Source organism: Furipterus horrens, unplaced genomic scaffold (genome assembly GCF_987537825.1).
Source record: "Furipterus horrens unplaced genomic scaffold, mFurHor1.1.pri manual_scaffold_6, whole genome shotgun sequence".
Taxonomy (NCBI): domain Eukaryota; kingdom Metazoa; phylum Chordata; class Mammalia; order Chiroptera; family Furipteridae; genus Furipterus; species Furipterus horrens.
Window position 1 is genome coordinate 147,735,173 of NW_028327176.1, and position 23,871 is coordinate 147,759,043.

Consider the following 23,871-nt stretch of genomic DNA (forward strand, 5'->3'; position numbering starts at 1 on the left):
AAGTACTCGATGCTGAAAGGTTCAGTGACGAGCAAAGATGGCTGCGCCCATGTAATACCAGTAGCGGCTGTTGACCTTTCTTTTTCCTTATTGTCATCTGGCCCCTGTACTGGCACGCTGGGCACGAGAACCATGCTGGGCCGGACCCTCCGAGAAGTGAGTGGAATTGGCTGCTCAGGGCCCAGGGAGGTCGGAAAGATTCGCGGCGTCCCTGGGCCTGACCATGCATCTCGGTCAGCCTCGTCTCCTCCTTCCTTGGAACTGTGGGTCCTTAGGCTATATTGTCCATACCGGTTCTGGAATTAGGACCTCAGCAGTGTAGACTTCTGTACCGCGGAGCTGTGGGGTGGAATGGTACACCGGTTTCTCAATTAGACGTTTGCTTAACGCTGGTTCAGGCCCCGATGCTCTTAGAGGGACTCTGCTAGATAAGAGGAATTTTGCTGGTCCGCTTCATTTTCTCTCTGTCCTCGACACTCATTTGATGCAGTTCTAAGGACCCCAGCAACTCTGTCCCTTGCAAAAGCCAAACTAATGATTTTTGGCTCTGCCCCTCCCCCTTGAAATATCCATTCTGTAGACTTGAACTACCACCAAGATATCAGTGATTCCTTAACCCTTGCCTCCGTTTCCTTGACATCATTTTATAACTCTAGGCTATATTTGTGAATGTCTTATGGACATCTTTTCCAAATGCCCTATAAGCACCTCAAACTCAATTTAACCAAAGTTGACTTCATCACTGTAACAGGACCACCTCTCACCTCTCAACCATCATTTAAAAAAACAAACCCAAAACCTGATTTCTGAATCCTTAATACTCTCTTATTAACGGGACAACCGTTATTTTAGTTGGATTATTCTTCATCTATAATATCCACTAATTCACTAACCCATGTGAATTCTGTCTGGAATCTGTTCTCCTGCTTTATATCCCTGCTGTTAGGATTTTAACTCAGGTCTCTGTGCTTCCTGGCCTAGATCTCTCAACCTTTATAACTGTCTGCAGGCCCACTGCTATCAGAATCACTCACCTCCAGCCCTTGTTAAAACTAAGCTGTGTCCTACTGAGGCAGATATATGTGGGAAGGCGCAAAGTATATGGTTTAACCAAGGCTCCAGGTGATTCTTCTGTTAAGTAAGGGTTGAGGACCTACTCTGCTTCTGTCTTCACCTGGAGATTCTTTTCTTTCCACCTGTAAGCCTTTTAGAAAGCTGTAAATTATGAGAACTTCCTAAGTCCACAAGCTCTAAATAATAAATAATTCTTTCCCCAAATAATTATTGTTTACCATCTTAATTGCATCTGGCCTTTCCTGTAATGAGGAATCCTATTTGTTCTTTAAAAAAAAGGAAACAAAGCGAAAACTTGTTTTTAAATGAAATACAACGGAAAAAAACATGGTATTTTCATTTTCTGTTCTTTTTCCCTTCAGCACCACCTTTTTTGCGCCACCCCTTATGTTGAGTGAGCCATCATTAGAAACAACTTTTAGGGGAACTGACCCACAGGTAGTCAGGAGGTTGCCTTGACATAATTGCTCTCACTTAATCACTCCTTTAACAATTATTTATTTGTTGATTTGTGCAAAACATTATTTGGTGGTTAGTTTCCCAACCTAAAATATATCTTTTGTCCACACTGTATTTTCTCCACATTGTATAATTGACCCAATACTACCAATTAAAGCTTAATTTAGTACACATTTCATTTTAAATATGTAAAGATGCCTGGAAGGCTGAATTATTTATTCATCCATTGTTGTAAATTATAATAATTCAATCAAATTTCTCTCTTTCATCACACCCTAGTTGAGATAATCAATTGAAGAAAGGGAAAATTTGCTGGAGAAGAAATTAGGGAAAGGGCTAGAAATTGAATTTTTGAGGCAATTTGGGAAACCTAAGTGGAGACGTGAGCAACAGAAGAGGAACTAAAGTGCCAAATAGGAGGTGAAGCTTCTATTTGTGATTTTTACCCAGATACATTCAGGAAGAGGAGGAGTCTTACTTTTGTCTTCATTTTTTTTGTGACATGATCCCACTGTTTCCTAAGAACCAGACACCAGGCTAATATTAATCCAGTGGGGGGAGAGTCTAGCCTAATATTTAATTATTGTTCTGTTGGAAAATTGATTTCAGATTTTAAATAACTCAGTTATTCATTCATTCAACTAATATTTATTGAGCACCTCTGTGTTCCAGACACTGAGAATTATCATGGAAGACAGAAGCTCCTGCCTTCGTAATACCTACATTATTGTGGTAAATCAGGCATTACATGAATTTTTTTAAGTAAATAATACAGTTTCATGTAGTAGTAAGTGCTATGAAGAGAGATTAAGCAGGCTATCGTGTGAGAACTGCTTGAGGGAGCTGGATGTTTTAGCTAGGAGTTGGGGAAGTGGTCATGGAATGTTTCTCTGACTGAGTGGCTGATATTTAATAGAGACCTGAAAGATATGAAGCATGAGGCCTGGGAAGATCTGGGAGAATAGTGTTTCAGGCAGAGAAAACAATAAGTGCAAAGATGGTGACGCAAGAGTAGGATTGACGTGTTCAAGGAACAGCAAGAAATCCAACATACCCAGAAAGAAGTGAATGAGGAGAGGGGTGGGAAATGAGGTTAGAGAGATTAGCAGGAGCCAGATCATGGAGAACCTCCTAGGCCAGAGTAAGAAGTGTGGGTTTTATTCTGAACAGTTATCAGTTTGTGGACATTATCTGGTTTAAACTGTAAAAAGCTACTCAGGCTGCTGTTAAGGATTATGGTCAATAGGAAAGCTAGTGAGGAAGAATAAAGACCAATTAGAAGGCTCTTGCATTGACAGGAGATGAGTGCAGCATGGATGCGGTGGTGGGAGTGGAAGTAATGTGAAGTGGGTAGTACTTTTTAAGTTGGGGCTTATCAGTGGATTGGGATATGGAGTTTAAGGGAAGGAGAAGAATTAAGGAGGATGCTTAAGTTTTGGGCCTGGGCAGTTGGGAAAATGGTAACATTTATCAAGATTTGAAAGCCTTTAAAAAGAGTATGTTTGAGATTAGAAGTTATCAAAATTTCTTCTGGACATGATAATTTTGAGATGCTTTCTAGATAATCCAAGTGAAGATGTCAGTTAAACAGGTGATGTAGGAGTATGGAAATCAGGAAAGAGACTGTGTATGAGGCTATAAATTGGCAAGTGTATAGAAGATACTTAAGGATAGATGACTAGATGAGGTCACCTGGGAAGTTGAGTATAGAAGAAGGCCTAAAACTTTCCAACTTATAAAGGTCAGCAACAGGCAGCAGAACCAGCAAAAAACACTTGAAATTGGAATGTTCAGTAAGGCAAGAGGAAAACCAGGCGGGCTAGGTGTCCTGAAATACAAGTGAAGAAGTGCTTCAAGGAGAGAGTAATCTCCTATGTTGAATACTGAGCAGTGACTACTGGATTTAGGAATGTGGAGGTTGCTGGTGACTGTGACATGCTGTTTTTTGGAACAGTAGAGACAGAAGCATGAATGTTAAATGAGTGTGTTAAAGACAGTACAAATCAACTAGAAACTCACTTTCAAGGACTCTTCTATACTTTAAGCATGTATCAAGATATTTTTTTTTAAGATTTTATTATTTATTTTTAGAGAGAAGGGAAGGGAGAGGGAAAGGAACATTGGTATGAGAGAGAAAAATTGATCAGTTGCCTTTCTTACATGCCTGACCAGACTGAACCCACAACTGAGGCATGTAGGCTGACCGGGGATCGAACTGGCGACCTTTCGTTTTGTTGGATGATGCCCAACCAACTGAGCCACGCTGGTCAGGACAAAACATTTTTTGAAGACAGTTCTTTTCCAAAGTGCTCCTTGTAAAGTTAATAAAATGTTCTCTACTTTGTTACAGAGGAATAAATGCTGTTACCCCTTGCATAGAGAATTGTAAAGTATAGTGGTCCAAAGCATGGGCTTTGGAAACAAGATCAAGCTTTGGTTGAATCCGAGCTCTATTTTCTAGCTATGTGATTTTAAGCTGGAACTTTATTAATTTATCTGTAAAATAGAAATAATAATATCAGCCCCTTAGTGTGGATGTAAAGGTTAAATGAAACATAAAGCATGTAGGGTAATGCCTAGTACTAAGTGCTATTATTAATACTAATTTGGTTACTAAGTGCTATTATTAACACTAAGTTTGTTACGGGGACAAAATTACTAGATTATATGTATTTATAATTTTCTCTTCCCTTGGTTTCTAAGAAGAATGGTTTCCTGAGGAAGATTTTTTGTTTTTTCCAAGAAGCTATGTTACTACTTTTTTATTGCTGCATAATTAGTATAAACTTTTCATTTTAGATTAACACAATCTTACACACACACACACACACACACTCTCTCTCTCTCTCTCTCTCTCTCTCTCTCTCTCTCTCTTAGCATCTCAGTTTTGTAGGTCAGGAGTCCAAGAAGGGAGTAGCTGGGGACTCTGTTTAGAGTCTCACAAGGCTGAAATCCAAGTGTCAGCCAGGGCTGTGGTTTCATCTTAAGTCTCAGGGTCCTCACTGCTTGTTGGCAGAATCTGTTTCCTTGCAGTTTTAGAACTAAGATTCCCATTTTCTTGCTAACTATGGGGGCAGTAGAGTAAATGAGCTTCAGGGACGGGAGATGTGAGATAACCAGAACTGAGGTCTGGGAGTTTATACAGATATCAGTAGTGATGTAGTCCGGACTGTGACCATATGAGTTGGTCACTGGGGTGGGGTCAAAAACTGAAAGGCCAGTTGTCACTGTACATGACTTGAAGTTTAAATTTGTCAAAAATAGCAACAAAAGCCCTAGTAAAGATTATAGTGAGCTAGCTGCTAAAACCTTCAATGAATGAAAAGGAGTAGTAGGGAGACTTGGTGCAGGACTGTACTACACCAATGAGGGTGATATAATCACCTCCAAGGCCTGTATTTCAGGTGAGCTGGGGTTTTGAAAGAAGAGGGAAGAGAAAAGCATTAGGACGTAGGAGAATGCTTGCCAGCACATTCTCCTCTTCTCCCCTGGACTCTGGTACATGGTAGGAAGAAGCTGAAATAGCCATACAGTGAGAAAGCTGCAGGAGAAGCAATGACCTCAAGGAAAAGCCTAGTTTCTTTTAGAGAAAAGAAGTGCCCCGGAGAATTTGTTTTTTAACAAAAAGTTTTATATTGGGTTGGCCAAGAAGTCCATTACATTTTTTTCCATACAATGGCTCTAGTGGTGCCTAGTTGTCTTTAACTTCATTCCAAAACAATTTTGTTGTCAGACTGTATTGTGATGGCTGTCATATCAGTGTGCATTTTTAAAAACTTATCAAAATTGGTAAATTTTTGTGCAGCTATTATAATGTTGAAGGCAGAAGAAGATATGCAACATTTTTGGCTTATTATGCTTTATATTTCAAGAAAGGTAAAAACGCAACTGAAATGCAAAAAAATGTGGAGAAGGTACTGTGACTGACTGAACGTGTCAAAAGTGGTTAGCAAAGTTTCTTGGTACTATTGACATTTTGGCCAAGTAATTCTTCGCTCTGGGGTTGTCTTATGCATTGGAAGATGTTTAGCATCACCTCTACCCACTAGAAGCCAATAGCAGAAGATAGCTGACATACTCAAAATATCCAGATTAATAAAGTTATTGGTGAAAATAAAAAATTTGTCTTTTTTTTTTTTTTACAGAAAAAAAATGTAACAGTCTTTTTGGCCAACCCAGTATTTGATTTCATCCTGTATTCAGATATGACACCTTTAGTTTTGTCCCAGGAGAGCTGTACTATTTATATCTCATATTCCTTATGCTCAGTTCATTCTAATTTATTAACATCTTCGTTTTCATTTCTCTTCTTCAGTTCCCTCACTGATTTTCTCAAATCTGGATTTCCAAAAAATGGTCCTAATGAAGATGAGCACCATTTAAAATGAGTGCTTCTAGGCAACCTCAGGTCTTTGAGCTCATTCCTTGCCTTTCATTCTCATATTAGTTGACTACTCCGAAAACAGCTTGAGGGAAGTGGGCATCAGGAGAGCTGGGCAAAGAAGGAGAGAAAGTGGTAGACATAGTTTTTCTAATTTTCACAACTTTGCTATGGGATAGGCCTGCCTGTATAGCCCTCTGTCTCTCTAGCTGTGTTTGCTAGTTCTGACTCTCTTGTGCCCAGCCTACTACTTTCTCTTTTCTTCTCACTCCATATTTACAGTATTAGAATACACTGCTAACTTTTTATTTTTCTCCAGCTCTTTTCTTGTAAAGAATTCACATTTCATACAAACCACTGAACAGAAATACCTCTTCATGTTACCAGGTTACCTCTAAGCCAATCCCTGCTGCCTCTTTCCATCCCGGAGTCAGCCCCCAGCCTCCCCATGGCCTACTCTCCTCCTCTTGTCCATCAGCAGTAGGGCCTCCCCATGGCCTGTTCCCACAGCTTCTCTCATTTCAAACCCTCAGCCCTAAGTATACTACTGCTTTGATGATTTATTCAGCAGCTGAGAGCAGATCATTTGCAGATTTTCCTCCAAATACAAACTCCTGTCGCTTGCTGTATTTAGAACATGAAAATACAGTCAAATTAGAGGACAAATTAAGCTTCCACTAGTGCAGAGAGAAATGGTGAAGAAGCATATGTTAAAAAATTGCCTCTGCCTTGTACTCTTTATGTGACTTTGGACAAATCACTTAACCTCTCTGAGTTTGTTTCTTTATCTCTAAAATGAAGTTAATAATACTTAACTTTTATGGTGTTTTCAGGATTAAATGAAGTAATAATGCATGTAAAGCCAACAACAGTGCCTGGCTCTTGGTAAATACTCAGTAAATATTCTTTTCCATCCCCTTGATCTCTGAGCTCCCTTTTTTAAAAAAAGATTCTTTGTTATTCCTCCTGAGTAAAGCAGGTTATTTTTTTTAATTATTTATTTATTTATTTTTAGAGAGAGGGTAAGGGAATGAGAAAGAGAGGGTGAGAAACATCAATGTGTGGTTGCCTTCTGCGTGCCCCCAACTGGGGACCTGACCCACAGCCCAGGCTTGTGCCCTGACTGGGAATCAAACCGGTGACCATTTGGTTTGCAGGCTGGCACTCAATCCACTAAGCCACACCAGCCAGGGCTGAGCTCCCATCTTACCCAACTCTTTTTTTTCATAGTATCCTCAGAGATTTAGTATTATCTCTGACTCCTTATTATTCCTGTACTTGCCTGATAAGTATGTATAGTTATTACTACTATAGGAAGTATTAAATAATTACCACTTCACCTCGGGCTTCACTTACTATCAGTATACAGGTTTGATCACTTGAGTACAGTTTATTTTAATACTTTCTTTACCTGTCTTCCTAATACAGCAAACACAGGGTTTCAGAAAAGTTCGTTTGCTTTTGAATCCACATTTTCTAAGTATTTCTCTTTATATGTAATGGCTTTTGCTTGAATTCTACAATAGATATAAAGATCTATTTAATAAATATCATTTATTTAGAGCCATAAAGTCCTGTTTTGCCTTGTCTAGTTCATTTCTCCTTTTTACTCTATGGACTACCTGTGTTGCAGGTAAGCCACTCTGCAGTCTGCCTTCACCCATGCTGGGCCTCCACCTCCTGGACAGGATGGTTTACCTAAACCATGGCTCTTGTTTGTTCAAGCCTGGCTTAGAAGCAGTTACTGAGCTAGGCCTATGACTGTGGTATCCTCCAGCCCATCTTCAAGCTGATGAAGTTGTTACCCTGATTCACTGCACCAAATGTAGAATAGATAGATTATCTCGGTTTTGAATCCAAGCCTTCAAAATTTTATACTTAACCACTCTGTCTGTCTACCTCAGTGTAATATTTGAAACTTCTGCAGATTCAGCAAAGGGTTTTTGAATTGTATATATTATAGGTTTCTGCGGCACTGAAACAAGGCCAAATTACTCCAACCGAGCTCTGTCAAAAATGTCTCTCCCTTATCAAGAAGACCAAGTATCTAAATGCTTACATTACTGTATCAGAAGAGGTGGCCTTAAAGCAAGCTGAAGAATCAGAGAAAAGATATAAGAAAGGTAAGTTACTTTGGATTATACTTAATTGTTATATCCTTAGAGAAAGAGGTTAATAGGATGTAGTAGTCTCCATTTGGCAAGTGAAGCTTTTAATATAAAACATTCCATTATTTCAGGAACTTCCATTGAGGTATAATAAAAATGAGGCAGTTTGATATGTGATGCTTTATAGTGTCCAACTGCAATAATTTCTAACATTAATTTTATTTCTAAAGAAACATCTACCAAGAACTAATAGTTACTCTAAGAACTAGTATTAATGTCTTATTATATCTTGAACTAAATACATCTTCTGTTCTTTGACTTTTTAACACAGGTCACTTGCTGGGGGAGTTAGATGGGATTCCTTTCGCAGTAAAAGACAACTTCAGCACATCTGGCATTGAGACAACATGTGCATCAAACATGCTGAAAGGTAAAGTTTAACTGATCACAGCATTGAGAGTTGTATAAAAATAAGAATTTTTTCAGTTTAAATTAAAGATAAGCTTCTAAAGCACCAAGATATTCTCAGACTAATTTTATCTGCAAAGGAGATACTTAGAATGGAACATTATTGCTCTTTCAAAATGCAAAATTATCCTTTAGAGGTGAGCCAGTTTAGGGGTGAATCTTACTTAGGAAGTTTTAGACTCAATAACAGATTAGTACCACAAACACACTAAGTGACCTCTGACTCCCACTTATTGATAACATGGGAATAAGTAGGTGGTGACTGTCGTTACCCCTCTCTCGAGGATGGCGTGAGGATTCATTAGCATCTACTGTCCTGGTTTGTACTTTCTGACTCCTCTACCTCTTATGTCACTATACTTACCTGAGTATGGTGTTGCTTAGTGTTATTCTTTATAGGTTAGTAAGTCAAAAAGCAATCATGTTTATCAAAATATTTGGATCCTAAGAAGAAAATGAGATGGAAAAGGTTATTCAGAATTCTATATACTAAAAGTAATATTCTAAGGTATGTGCCTCAGGTTTCTCAGATAGGTAGACTGTTGTTAGTTCTTCTGGAATATACACTAGATAGAAAAAATTTATTATTAAATATAATTCAATAAAAATGTATCTCTGGCCCTGGCTGGTATGGCTGAGTGGATTGAGTGCTAGCCTGTGAACCAAAGTGTCACTGGTTTGATTCCCAGTCAGGGCTCACGCCTGGGTTGCAGGCCAGGTCCCCAGTCAGGGGCACACAAGAGGCAACCACACATTGATGTTTCTCTCTCTCTCTCTTTCTCCCTCCCTCCCCCTCTCTCTAAAAATAAGTAAATCTTTAAAAAAATGTTCTGACTGGAAATACATAGAAATTACTGTGGTATAGCATCATCTGAGAGGAAAGAGCCAAGTACAATGAACAAATATATGATTTGTGATTAGTTTCAAATGAATTGGGTACCTTTCTGACTAATTCAATATTTTGCAATACAGAGGTACTGTTAAAGTCAATATTTTTAGGGTATAAACATAGTAAATATATAGTCTGCCTTTGGAAAACATAGCAGTTAGCAGTAGAAAAAATTAACATTTGCAAGAAAGTACAACCTACCAGTCAAATTAGGAATAATTAGCACATGTCAATACAGATTGCTTAATTGAAGATTAAAATCTTGTTTCTTTAATATGATTTACATGTTCACTGTTTTCTTTCCTATAATAAAAATAACTCAATATTTTCTAGGTTATGTACCACCTTATAATGCCACAGTAGTTCAGAAGTTGTTAGATCAGGGAGCTCTACTAATGGGAAAAACAAACTTAGATGAGTTTGCTATGGGGTAAGTAAAATTGAAATTCTCTTCTCTTGTATCTCTCATCTGTGTCTTTAATTTCATTATGTAGTTTCCTAAAAGTAGTGAGTTGATTTTTTGAGGACTCCAATGCCAGTTTCTCAGTCCTTCTGTGAGATTATGTTCTGCTGTCTCGTAAGTATATGGTAATATCTCATTTTGGTTTTAGATTGCATTTCCCTGATAACTAATCATGTTAAACGTCATGTGTTTTGCCACCTGTATATCTGAAGAACCTATTCAAATCTTTTGCCCGACACCCTTTTTTAAATTTGGGTTGTTTGTTTTATTGAGTTGTAAGAGTTCTTTTATATATTCTGGATTCAAGTCATTATCATACAGGTGATTTGCAAATATTTTCTCCAGATCTCTGGCTTGTGTTTTCATTGTCGTGGTACTTAGTAAATACAAGTTGAGTGGATTAATCCATGGGGGTAAACTCAAAGTCAGTAATTAGGACAGCACCTTGAACAGCTGATCAAAATGAATATCATCAGTGAGGGTGAAGTGAGCATCGTGCACCTCCAGATGTGATTCCCTGAGAGGAATACACCATTATCTGTGTACTTTTCCAATTGAGAATGTATTATATAACCTAATGTAATAACAAGGAAACAAAAGATAAATCTGAAATGAGAAAAGACAAAGCTGAAATAAGAAACATTCTATTAAATGTCAATATCAAGAAGTAAAAGGCTGTGGAAAGTGTTCCAGATTAAAAGAGGCTAAAGAATGTAAAACCTAAAATTTACAGAAGAAAACATAGGCGAAAATCTTTGTGACCTTGAGTTAGGTAGATTTCTTAAGACACATAAAGCACAGTTTGTAAAATGGAAAATTGGTAGACTGTACTTCGTTAAAATTAGTAACTTCTGTACTTTGAAATACACTGTTAAAAATGAAAACAACAACAACAAGCTACAGACTGAGAGAAATATTTGCAACACATATATCTGAGAAAGAACTGGTATCCAGTATATATAGAACCTTTCCCACCTCAGTAATAAGAAAACAACTCAATTTTTTTTTTATCCTCACCCAAGGATATATTTATTGATTTTAGAGAGGGATGAGAGGAGAGAGAAAGGGAGAGAGAGTGAGAACAATGTGAGAGAGAAGCAGTATGCGCCCCAACCGGGGATCGAACCCACAACCCTTTGGTGCACGGGGCAACACTCCAATAAACTGAGCCACTGGCCAGGAAGCAATTCATTTTTTCTTTTTTTAATGTGTAAAAGATGTAAGCAGACATTTCACTAAAGAAGATATACAGTTGGCAAATAAACACCTAAAAAATGGTTCACATTAATCATTAGGGAAATGCAAATTAAAAACAATGAGATACACCTATTGGGGTGGCTTAAAAGATGACAATATCAAGTGCTGACAAGATTGCAGAGCAACTGGATTTCTTACACAATGCTGGCAGGAACTACAAAATGGTATAGCCATTCTGGAAAATAGTTTGGCAGTGTCTTATAAAGTTAAAGATACACTTACCATATGTATGACACAACAATCTCAGCCCCAAGTATTCACCCAAAAGATGAAAACTTACATTTACACAAAAGTACTGGCTAGGGCCTTCAGTACAATATTTATTTTGGTTTTATTCAAATTGCTAAAAACAGGAAATAACTCAATGTTCATTGGCTGGTGAATCACTTAAAAAGTATAAAAATAAAAAATTTTTTTAAAAAGTGGCTTAAGACACAATGATAACTAAATGCAGTACCTGACTCTAGACCTAATCCTGTATTGAGAAGGCGAAAGATGCTATAAAGGACATTATTGGATCAGCTGACAAAGTTGGATTACGTGCATTAAATTAGATAAAAGTTATGTTAAATTCACTGAAATTGATAACTACTCTTTACTGGTTCAGGAAAAAAAAAGTGTGTGAGCACACAAATGATAAAACAAATGAGGTAAGATGTCAACAATAGGCTAATCTGGGTAAAGGGCGTAAAGTGCTTTCTATAGTATTTTTATTTCTGTAATTTTTCTGTAAGATCGAAATCATTTCAAAATTTGAAAAACAAGTTATTAGCATTTTACTTATAATGCTTTTCTTAAAACTTCCAAGTAAAAGAGGGATTCCTTCAAAGACTTTTTACTACTGAATATCTGTGACACTCTTCAACTGGAAGGCCTTAATTTACAAAGAAAATCATTTTAAACTGAATTAGATGATCAAATGGGATAAAAATCTGCATTTCTTAGCAGAGAAGTTTTCTCTACTTTCTATCACAAATGCTCTTACTTTCCATCCTCCACCTCCTGAACCATCTAATTAAAGAAAGCTACATCTAAGCAGGCTTCCTACTTTTTCTAATACTGTTTACAGTGGATTATACAATGTTGGAAGCAAATAATCAGGAGATGAAATTTTCACATAAAATGAAAGTTTTATTAACTATATTGCTTCACTTCTTCATCTCAGATCTGGGAGCACAGATGGTATATTCGGACCGGTTAAAAACCCCTGGAGTTATTCAAAACAGTACAGAGAAAAGAGAAAGAAGAAGCCCCACAGTGAGAATGAGGATGCAAATTGGCTTATAACAGGAGGAAGCTCAGGAGGGAGTGCAGCAGCTGTATCGGCGTTCACATGCTTTGTGTAAGATATTTTATCCATCTCTACTTTAAAACCCAACGTAATACAAATAGTCATAAACCATAGGCAAAATCCAACAATAGAGAAGTTCATACCTTGGTATTTTTATTTCTTTTTAATGAGGTATTTGTGTTAAATGGTATATCAAAATTATATCTTATAAATACACTTAACTGTACTTTACACTTATGTGTATTTTATACATTCAACCTTAAGATAACATTTAAAGTCTTCCTGTGTATATCTGGTTCTCTTAAAAACAAGATTTTATGGATCTGAAGAATAAACCAGTTAGCATAAGTGGACTTCATTGAATTTCATTTTTTAAATAATTTATTTGGGTGTCTGCTTACTGATTGTACAAATATTTAGGGACTAACAATACCATGGCTTTAGCTGAATGCTGCTGGGCTAAATTGTTAGCTATTGTTTATCCTTCAGTAATTCTGACTTTTGCCAAAAAAAAAGAATGAAAAAAAATGCTCCTAATATGTATCAGTAAAATATTTAAAATAGTGTTTTTATCAGCAACTAAAAAATGTATATCAGTAAGTAAAGCTTTTTCAAGTTTGTGGGGAGCTGATTTGGTAACTGTCATACTTCATACTTGGAAAGCATCAATCATGCTTTATGTCTTAAGTCCCATTTGTGAAGCATTTATTAACCACCTAAAGAAGAGTAAATAAATACTGCTGTTAGTACATTTATCTCTCCTTAATTATCCACTGAAACTAAGCTCTTTCAGAGGCATTGTAAGCAATAAATTATTTATATATTTTAAAGCTATGGAGATTTAGACTCTACAGATTTTTTTTGTTTGTTTCCCTGAAATCTTGTTAACAAGTAAAACCATTTCATCTCTGTGAAATTTTATAGCACTGCATTAATATTAATGAGAGTTCTGATAAGTCAGGTCTGCCAGATTAGGTGCTCTTTTCTATCCTCATCACCCCACTTAGCGCTCATCTTTCCGAATGTGCTTTGAGAAGATGGCATTTTGACACACAATTCCTATGGAAATGTCAGTTTTACTTTTACAGAGCCATCAGTGAATCCTAATAAGAAAATGTATCCTTTTAGAAATTGTGAAAGCAGTAGTCTGATTTGTGGCTCAAATGGACTTGGTAAGAAAGGCAATCTAATTTGCATTTTCTGTAGAACACAAGGGCCATGTGACTGGTAGGAGCCTTGTTCAGCCTGGAACTTCACTCTGGGTGTAGTCAAGAGAAGCACAGACCCAGAGTAACTCCAGATTGAATGGGTCCCAAATTGTCAAGTATTCTGCCTTCTTCCCCTCCCACCTTTTGATTCATTCCTTATATAATAGTTTTTAAAATGGGAAGATTCTTAGAATACTATGCACCACTAAAAAGAATGAGGTAGAACACTAGTGATGTGGAAAGATATCCAAGGTACACTGTTAAGTGGGAAACAAGTTGCAAAATAGTATGTATAGTATGACCTTATTTTTATTAGAAGTAATAACTATATATGTATATACAGGGTGGGGAAGAGGTAGGTTTACAGTTGTGAGTATGTGAAACACACACTGTATTCTTGTTTTATTATTTATTAATTATTGTATTATTTTCCATATGAACAACTGTAAACCTACTTTTGTCCCACCCTGTATGTTAATTGCACGGAAGGTCTGGATGAATATATATCAGAATTAATAACTAGATTTTTATGGGGGTAGTAATTATAAGAGAAATTTTACTGCATAAGTATCATACAGTCATAGAATATTTTAACTTTTGCAGTAGGCATGTACACCTTCCTAATCAGAAAAACCTTTTTTCTAAGACAGTTTTTTAAATGTGTTTTATTTTTACTTGTAAAATATACATAACAAAATTTACCATCTTAACCATTTAAAAAATATATGTTTATTGATTTTAGAGAGAGAGGAAGAGAGAGAGAGAAACAAATATCATTTGGTTGCCTCCCATACACACTCCAACCGGGAATCAAACCCACAGCCTATGCATGTGCCCCACCCAGGAATCAAACCTGCAACCCTTTTGCCCCACCCAGGAATCGAACCTGCAACCTTTTGGTGTATGGGACAATGCTCCAACCAACTGAGCCACACCAACCAGGGCCATCTTAACCATTTTTTAAAAATTAATATATCTTTTGTTTATAGGTTTTTATTTATTGATTGATTTTAGAGAGAGGGGATGGGAGGGAGAAAAAGAGGGAGAGAACCATCGATTGGCTGCCTCTCCTACATGCCCTGACTGGGGGACCAAACCCGCAACCCAGGCATGTGCCCTGACCAGGATTCAAACCAGTGACCTTTTGCTTTGTAGGATGACACCCAATCGAATTACAACCGGTCAAGGGCAACTTAACCATTGTTAAGTATACAACTCAGTAGTATTAAATACATTCACATTGTTGTGCAGCCAATCTCCAGAACTTTTCATTTGCAAAATTGAAACTATATATATATTAAACAGCTTTCCATTTTCCTACCCCTCACCCCCCCACCCCCGCAAAGCTCCTGGCAACCACTCACTCTTCTACTTTCTGTCTCTATTAAGTGTGACTGCTCTCAGTGGTTCATATAACTGAAATTAGGCAGTTTTTTTGATTGACTTATTTCACTTAGCATCATGTCCTCAAGGTTAGTTTTTGGTGGTTTATTTTAAAGAAAAGCATATACTCAACTGGTACTGGGTAAAACAATGAAAAGACTTCATAGTGGGTAATGCAAATACAAATAAATGTGAAAATTATTTTAAAATATACACTAGCAAAGTTTTTTAGTTATCACTGTAACCATACTTAAGAACTGCTAGTTCTCAGGTAAACATAATGATACATTAAACATAATCTGATTCACTTTAGTTGGGAATATAAATTGACATAACCTTTCTGACGAGTAATTTGACAGTATATATAAAGAACTTAAAATAACAGGCAGACTCTTTGGCCCATTAACTCTGCTTCTTGGAAGCTAACCTAAAAAATAATCAGACATATGGGCAAAGATTTATGTTTAAAGGTGTTCATTACAAAGTAATTTATTATGCAGTATTACCCTAGTTGGCAACAACATAATGTTTAAGTAAATTAAAATACATTTCTATCCATGTTTCTAGATGGGATAGCAGAAGGGCTGTATCTGAATTTCTGGGGAGGGTGTGTTTAGTTGGTAAAAGCATAATGTAAAATTGCTATTAAAGGAAGGTATAAGATCTGTATGTATATTGATAAGAGAATGTACTTTAAAATATTTGATAGAGTATTATACATATTTTAAATTTTTAATAATTTTAATGACAATAAAAGGTGAAACTTAGCATGACAGAATGACCTGAACTGTGAAAGAGAAATGTATTTTTAAAGAGACTTGACGTTAATATGCCAAATATTAACTAACAGTGTTTGCCTCAGGATAGTGGAGTATTTTGTTACCTCTTACCCTTTTCTATATTTTAAGAATTCTCTGAGATGAGCATGTTTTACTTTTGTATAATCAGGGGAGAATACAGTTTAAAAATATACATTTTAAAAGATAGATTCCAAATGTACTTAGAGATTATGTTATTCTTTTAAAGAAAATTCCATTTAAATTCTAGGGCTTTAGGATCAGATACAGGAGGATCGACCAGAAACCCAGCTTCCCACTGTGGGGTTGTTGGTTTAAAGCCAACCTACGGCTTAGTTTCTCGTCATGGTCTCATTCCCCTGGTGAATTCAATGGATGTGCCCGGAATCTTAACCAGATGTGTGGATGATGCAGCAGTTGTGTTGGGTATTTATATGATTCCATGTAGTTTTCAAAATATTATAATTTCACTGTAAAACAGTATGTCCGTCACTCACAAGTATTTTTCTTTACAGGTGTATTGGCTGGGCATGACTGCAAAGATTCTACCACAATACAAGATCCTGTTAAACCATTTATGCTTCCCAGCTTGACAGATATGAGCAAACTATGCATAGGAATCCCAAAGGTAACTTCCTTTTCATTACTTTACAAAAAATACTGTCAAGTCAAATACAGAGCATAGATTTGGTAAGCAGACTGGTTGGGTTTGAATCCTGTTCTGCCACTTTTATTAGCTACGTGACCTGAGCACATAGCTTAATCTCACTAAGCTCAATTTCCAGTCTGTAAAATGGGGATAATAACAGTATTGATTTCAAAGAATGCTGAGGTTTGAATTAGGTAATCATCATGGGTATGTAGTGTACAACATGGTGACTATAGTTAATAATACTGCACCACATATTTGAAAGTAGTTAAGAGAGTACATCTTGGAAGTTCTCATCACAAGGAAAAAAATACTATAGCGACAGATGTTAGCTAGACGTATTGTGGTCATTTCTTAATACATAACAAATATTGAATTATGTTGTACACCCGAAACTAATATAACAACATTATGTTGTATGTCAGTTACAATTCAATAAAAGTAATTAGACAGTTATGTTAAGCAAGGGTCTGTAAGAGTTTTCTGTAAAGAGTCAATGAGTAAATACTTTAGGCTTTGTGGGTCATGCAGTCTTTGTCATAACTACTTAACTCTGCCACTGTAGTGTGAAAGCAGCCATAGACCATATGTAAACAAAGGAGTGTGGCTGTGTTCTAATAAAACTTTATTTTCAAAACTAGCTGGCTGGGCCTTAGTTTATTAATCCCTCATGTAAAAGACATGGCCCTGAGATGTACTTTGCATAGTAAAAGATCAGTAAATGTTACCAATATTATTATTATGATTAATATTACTATTACATTTATTAACTAGCAATTGAGTAATTCATAAATGAAAGAAAATATATTAAATTACTGACCTTTAATTATTTTTTAATTTTAAGCTTGGCAATAATTATTTGGATAATTTTTTGTTGTGGAAGACTGTCCTATGCATTGAAAGATGTTTAGCAGCATCACTGCTTCTATTCCAGGAGGTAGCACCCCCACCACACCACAACCCCACAACCAAAAATGTCTGTAGACACTATCAATGTCCCCTGGTTAAGAGGAAGGGGACATAATTGCCCCCTGTTGAGACCATTGCTGTAGAGAAATATTACTATTTTCTTTAAAATCTTCTGTTAAGGTAATAGCTGTACCTTCTTTTGAAAATTTAGAGAGAGCACAGGTTGTAGAAACAGAGCATAAACCTTGTTTAGAACCCTAGATCCTCTGCTTACCTGCTATGTAATATTAGTAAAGTTACTTAACTTCTCTAGTCTCAGTGTTTTTCATTAATAAAATGAAAGATAATGCCTATATCATAGGATTGTTAAAAACATCAAATTAGAAAACCTTTGAAAGCATCTAGCAGAGTACCTGATATATAATGCACATTAACAAATATAATTTCTCCAACCAAGTCTTTAATATTGTTACATCCAGCTCATATCTAGTACTGTGTTTATCATGCCATGAACACTCTTAAATTAGTTTAGTCTTTCTAACTATCTACTAGCAATTTAATCAGATTTCCTGATGTATTGCCAAAGGTCCTGGAGTACAAATTTTTATAAATTATCTATACAAATATTCTAATTCCCTGTTTTTTAACTTTTTCCAATAAGGAATATCTTGTACCAGAATTATCGAGTGAAGTACAATCTCTTTGGTCCAAAGCTGCTAAACTCTTTGAATCCGAGGGGGCCAAAGTTATTGAAGTGTCCCTGCCCCACACCAGTTATTCGATTGTCTGCTACCATGTATTGTGTACATCAGAAGTTGCATCGAATATGGCAAGATTTGATGGGCTAGAATATGGTAAGATGGCTGTGTTTTGAATATTTAAGGTAGTTGTCTCAACATTTGAAAGATTCACTAGTTGCAAAAAATTTTTTAAAAGATCACCCAAGAAAATATTAATGATTTAGAGAAGTAAATGAGTGAATCCTTTGTTATTTTAGCATTATACTTACATTATTCATCATTAATATCTCTGTTCGGTTCACCTTTCTGGACTGAATACCTTGAAGGGATAGTAGCTTATCTTTGTATTCTCTGTCTGTTTAATGCAGTGCTTAGCACATAGTAAATGCTCAGTAAACATTTGAATGAATGAATGCACAAATGAGGGCATGAACAAATGATGTTTCCCTCTTGGTTATTTTCTTCTTCTCTCCTTGATTCCTGACTGGTCAGTCAGTCACAAGGCAAATAAAAAATTAAAGGCAGTCTCCCACAATTTTAGCATTGGTCACAAATGTGAATCTAGGTCTGCTTTTCAGCCAAAACTTTACTTCCTTTTCAAGTAATGTTTGTCTCTTTTTTTGTTTTCAGGTCACAGATGTGACATTAATGTGTCTACTGAAGCCATGTATGCTGCAACCAGGCGAGAAGGCTTTAATGATGTGGTGAGAGGACGAATTCTCTCAGGAAACTTTTTCATATTAAAAGAGTAAGATAATTAGTTTAGGAATATTTCCCATTCTTAAAAACTCAACAGTAAAGCAGTAGCAGGTCCTATAAGTTGAGGTATTTGCTAAAGAAGCAAAAAATCCTATGACTCAAATTAGAAATCATGATTAAAGGTGAATTTATGGTATTTTTGGTTCCTGGTCATTCAGAAACCAACAAAAACTAATTGATGTTCTAGTTAAATGATTAGTACAGACTAAGTAGGAAGCCCTGAAGGATTTTGGCCTCATTAAATGTCCTCTATTATTGCCACATTGTCTTATTGCTGTTAGAGCCTTAAGTAGGAGGTTACATTGAGAAGTTAGGTGAATCAACTTAGTTTTCCCTTCTATTCTATATATCTGTTTGCTCCAAGAAAGAGCTATGGTTGCCAAGGGCTGGGGGAATGGGGAGATGTTGGTCAAAGGTATAAACTTCCAGTGATAAGATGTATAAGTTCTGGGGATCTAATGTACAGCGTAGTTACCATAGTTAACAATACTGTATTATATACTTGAAAGATGCTCAGGGAGTAGATCTTAAATGTTACCACACGAAAGTGAACCCTTGAGTTCTGTGTGCTACTTCCTCCTATCCAATACTGTGCTCTGACAAATTGTGGCTGTGGGCCTCCCTGAACTTCCGGTCTAGTTCTCTTCCACTGAAAAGCCCCTCCTGCACCCCGAAACTCTGTTTAGGTTCTTCCTCTCTGGGCTGAGGCCTGGAAACTTCCTCCAGGCATTATTCTGGGGCAGTCAAAGGACTTCACTTATTTGCTTCCCTTCTCTCAGAGCTCCCTCTTTTGAATGCCTGTTGTCTAAGGCCCTGGAAGTGGTGGTTTCATTCTGTCTTGTTTTCTAGGTGTTTAATATGGCAGGGTATGTCCCATTTCTATTACGGCATCAGTGATGGAAGCAGAAGTTCTGCTTTTGAGGAAGAAATTTAATAGAAAACAGAAGTATTTGTTCTTTTATAAAATTTAGGTTTGGGGAATGCTGCTCATACATTATTTAAGCTATCAGCTATTATTGTGTAAATTAGAGGGGATGCCTTTGCATTCATTCATCTCTATATATAGAATCTGTGGTCAAATGATAGTAAGGACATCTGTTTTTTCTATAGCATTCTTTTAGGCTAAAAAAGATTTCACATTTTTACCTCATTGTATTTGGTCTGCAGTAAAACTGGAGTTGTGATACCCATTTTTATAGGTGAGGAAATTGAAGTAGGAATAGATAGTACTTCTGCCAGCCTTCATTAGTAGCTTTAGGAGGACTTAAAAAGTGTTATTTTTTTCTTTGCATGACTGACTTATAGTAACACCTATGTCTGGCTAATTCCTTAATCTTTTCAGTAAAGTAAGCATCTTTTCTTGAATTGTACATTTCCATTTTGGGCTGTGCCTATACATAAAATGCAGAATTGCAAATACAGCATACTTTTCCCCAGTTTCTTTTCTTTTTTTAATTTAATCTTTATTGTATTTTTTTCCCATTACCATTTAGTTCATGACCAAGAGTCCTTTTTCCTTTTTACCCTCCACCCCCTAACCTTCCCGAGCTAGCTGTCATCTGCTCTCCATCTATGAGTCTGTCCCCATTTGCCTTGTTGGTTCAGTTTGTTCTTTAGATTCCAGATATGAGTGAACTCATATGGTATTTGCCTTTCTCTGACTGGCTTATTTCACTTAGCATAATGTTCTCTAGGTCCAGCCATACTGTCACAAAGGGTAAAATTTTTCTTCTTTTTTATAGCTGAGTAGTATTCCATTGCGTAAATGTCCCATAGTTGATTTATCTACTCATGTATTCATAGACACATGGGCTTCTTCCAAGGCTTGATGATTGTAAATAACACTGCAATGAACATTTTGTTCTTTTGAATTAGGGTTTTGGGTTCCTTTGGATATATTCCCGAGAGTGGAGTCACTAGGTCAAAAGGCAGATCCATTTTTAATTTTTTGAGATATTTTCATACTGCTCTCCATAGTGGCTGCACCAGTCTGTATTCCCACCAACAGTGCACTAGGGTTCCCCTTTCTCCACATCCTCGCCAGCCCTTGTTGTTTGTTGTTTCTAGAGCCTGTTTCCTAATGCCTAATTCTGATGGCATGTTAGAATTTTGCAAAACTTCAGAATCCTTATAATATTTAATTATAATTATAGTATAGATGAAATAAGACATTATAATAAAAGAGGATTGGAATGAGCCTCCAGGGACCCAGCTCTGGTCCTTCCTCTAACCACTGCCAATCTCTGTAACCTTTACAAAATCATTTAGTAATTATACTTGATATTCCTCACCTGAAAATGAATGTTCTGGTTTAATGGTGTCACTGGAAGTGTTAATATTTTGTGATTATATATTCATTCAGAATTGCATCGAGTAGCTGATTGATTAAATTCTAGATCTACAAATTTTGAATAACATTACAATTGAACAAAAGTCGTTATGTGTTGTTGGGAATCTATGTGATGCCTGCTCATAAAGGCCAAGAACCCAGTGATTCTTTAACAAGCCTTACATATGAGAATCGTTTAAACAGGTAACAAAAAACCCTTAAAATAGCATCTATTTTTTTTTCCACAGAAATTATGAGAATTATTTTGTCAAAGCACAGAAAGTGAGACGACTCATTGCTAATGATTTTGTGAATGTTTTCAACTCTGGAGTGGATGTCTTACTCACTCCCACCACCTTGAGTGAGGCAGTACCATATGTGGAGTTCATCAAAGAAGACAACAGAACCCGCAGTGCCCAGGATGACATTTTTACACAGGCTGTAAATATGGCAGGTGAGGATTCCTCAAGACAGTTCTAGTTTTCTTTACATTCTTAGGTAGGCACCCTGGTCTTCAACTTAGGTTCTAGCTAGATTGTTTCCTAAAGGCAATGGCTGGTCCTTCTGGAATACTTAGAAAAGTTTGTACAGTATATGTTAGTGTGTGTGATATGCATGTGCATAGACACCCACATATTTGTATTCCACTTAGCAGCATATTTTTTAACTTTTATTTAAAAATTTTTCAAACCTACAGAAAAATTGAAAAGTAATATAATGAATACCCATATGCCCTTTGACTGGATTCATCCTTTTTAACATTTTGCCTCATTTACTTTTTCCTTCCTCTCTTTCTTTCTGTCTCTCTCTCTACACACACACACACACACACACACACACACACACAGTTTTTAGCTGAATAATTTGAAAGTTTCAACATCATGACACCACTTTTATAATGAATCTTTTAAGAATAAATACATTCCCTATATAACCACAATTCCATTATCACACCTAAGAAAACTAACATAAATATAATAATTTGTCAAATATAGTCCATATTTAAATGTCCTTGTTTTAAATTAAAATAATTACATTTTCTGAATTAATTTAAATTATAACTGTACCAAAATGTCTTTTATAAGTTGTTTTTCCCCTGATATATATATGTTTATATTTGGTTTAGGGTGTCTTTTTAAATCCTTCCAGTTCTCTATGTTTTTTTAGAACCACATCAAACTGTATTATAATTTTTATTACAATCATCAAACATAATATAAACCACTCAAGAGGAAATGGAAGGTCTATTGTACTTATCTCTACTTTTGCTTCCTGTGTTTATTTCTCCTTGATGTATCAAGATTCTTTGTTTAATCATACCTTTCTACTTAGAGGAATTCCTTTAGCCTTTCCTTTGCTGCAGGTCTGCTGGCAACTAATAATCTTTGCTTTCTTTCTTTTCATTTTTAAAGGTTATTTTTACTATATAGAGGATTCTGTTTTGACAGTTCTTTTCTTTAGCACTTTCTTCGGGCCTGCTTAGTTTCTGATTAGAAAACACCCAGCTTTTGATTTTTTGTTTCAGTGACATTGACTTTCTTGAAGAGCTTAGTTCACTTGTCTTATAGGATGTTCCACCCGTAATCTGGATTGTCAGATTGATTCCTTGTGATTGAGTTGAGTTAAACATTTTTGACAGAAATACTACATATTCTTCACATCAGGAAACAGTAACATCAGTTTGTTTCACTTGTGAAAACTAAGTGTGGTTAGGAAGTAACTACAGATGTTTTCCTTAACAAGGTGATTCACTAGAGCATATGAAATAGAGGTATATACTGAAAACAATCTAAATACTCAACCATAGAAGAATGGTTGAATAAATTATGGTAAACCCACATCATGAAATAGTGTGCATCTATAAAAAGGAATAAAGATGTTCCGGATAACAGTGATTTTCAACATATATTGTTAAGTGAACAAAGGAAGGTACAAAAGCATGTATAACATATAATTTTTGTTATTTTTTAAACCTTATTTTACCATGGATTTACTAGCACTGGAAAGTGGAAGAGGTCTCTGCTTCTTAGGATGGAGAATTAATCAACTAATAGGTTTCTTTCTTTTTCTCAGGATTGCCAGCAATAAGTGTCCCTATGGCTCTCTCAAACCAAGGGTTGCCAATAGGACTACAATTTATTGGACGTGCATTTTGTGACCAGCAGCTTCTGACAATTGCCAAATGGTTTGAAAAACAAGTACAGTTTCCTGTTATTCAACTTCAAGAAATAATGGATGATTGTTCATCAATCTTTGGAAATGAAAAGTTAGCTTCTATTTCTCTAAAACAGTAGTGATAAATATATCATGCAAATTAAAATGACTTAAAGATTTTATACTCTAGAAGAGTCATGTGATCTTGCTAAGTTATTGTAACTTGGTTCATTGTCAACATAATCATTCCTTGGAATCATGTTTTAAAATTCTTGTGATATAATTAATTATAAATAATTTGCCAGCAATTGTTAAGCATCAGCTAAGTGCCAAGTACAGGATTTATACTATAGCACATGTTCCTGGAAAACTATGCATTTTTCAAAAATGTTCATTAAGAAGAACACAGCTAAACAAGATGGACCCAGAAAGCTGCACACAAAGACACATCATAATTAAAATGCAAAGGTTTAAAGACAGAGAGAGAATCTTAAAAGCAGCAAGAGAAAAGTAGTTAGTTACCTACAAGAAAGCTCCCATAAGACTGTCAGCT

General features: G+C 36.1%; 1 protein-coding gene across 1 annotated transcript; it reads left to right on the forward strand.

Moving 5' to 3' along the window:
• Nucleotides 1-25: 25 nt before the first annotated feature.
• Nucleotides 26-23,871, forward strand: QRSL1 (glutaminyl-tRNA amidotransferase subunit QRSL1). The gene is made up of 11 exons (XM_090279717.1): nucleotides 26-156; nucleotides 7,878-8,037; nucleotides 8,354-8,452; nucleotides 9,713-9,809; nucleotides 12,265-12,441; nucleotides 16,029-16,204; nucleotides 16,294-16,406; nucleotides 17,998-18,190; nucleotides 18,707-18,824; nucleotides 21,413-21,618; nucleotides 23,238-23,871. Exons 1-11 carry the CDS (start codon nucleotides 133-135, stop codon nucleotides 23,456-23,458), a joined length of 1,584 nt encoding a protein of 527 aa, XP_090135843.1. The 5' UTR covers nucleotides 26-132; the 3' UTR covers nucleotides 23,459-23,871.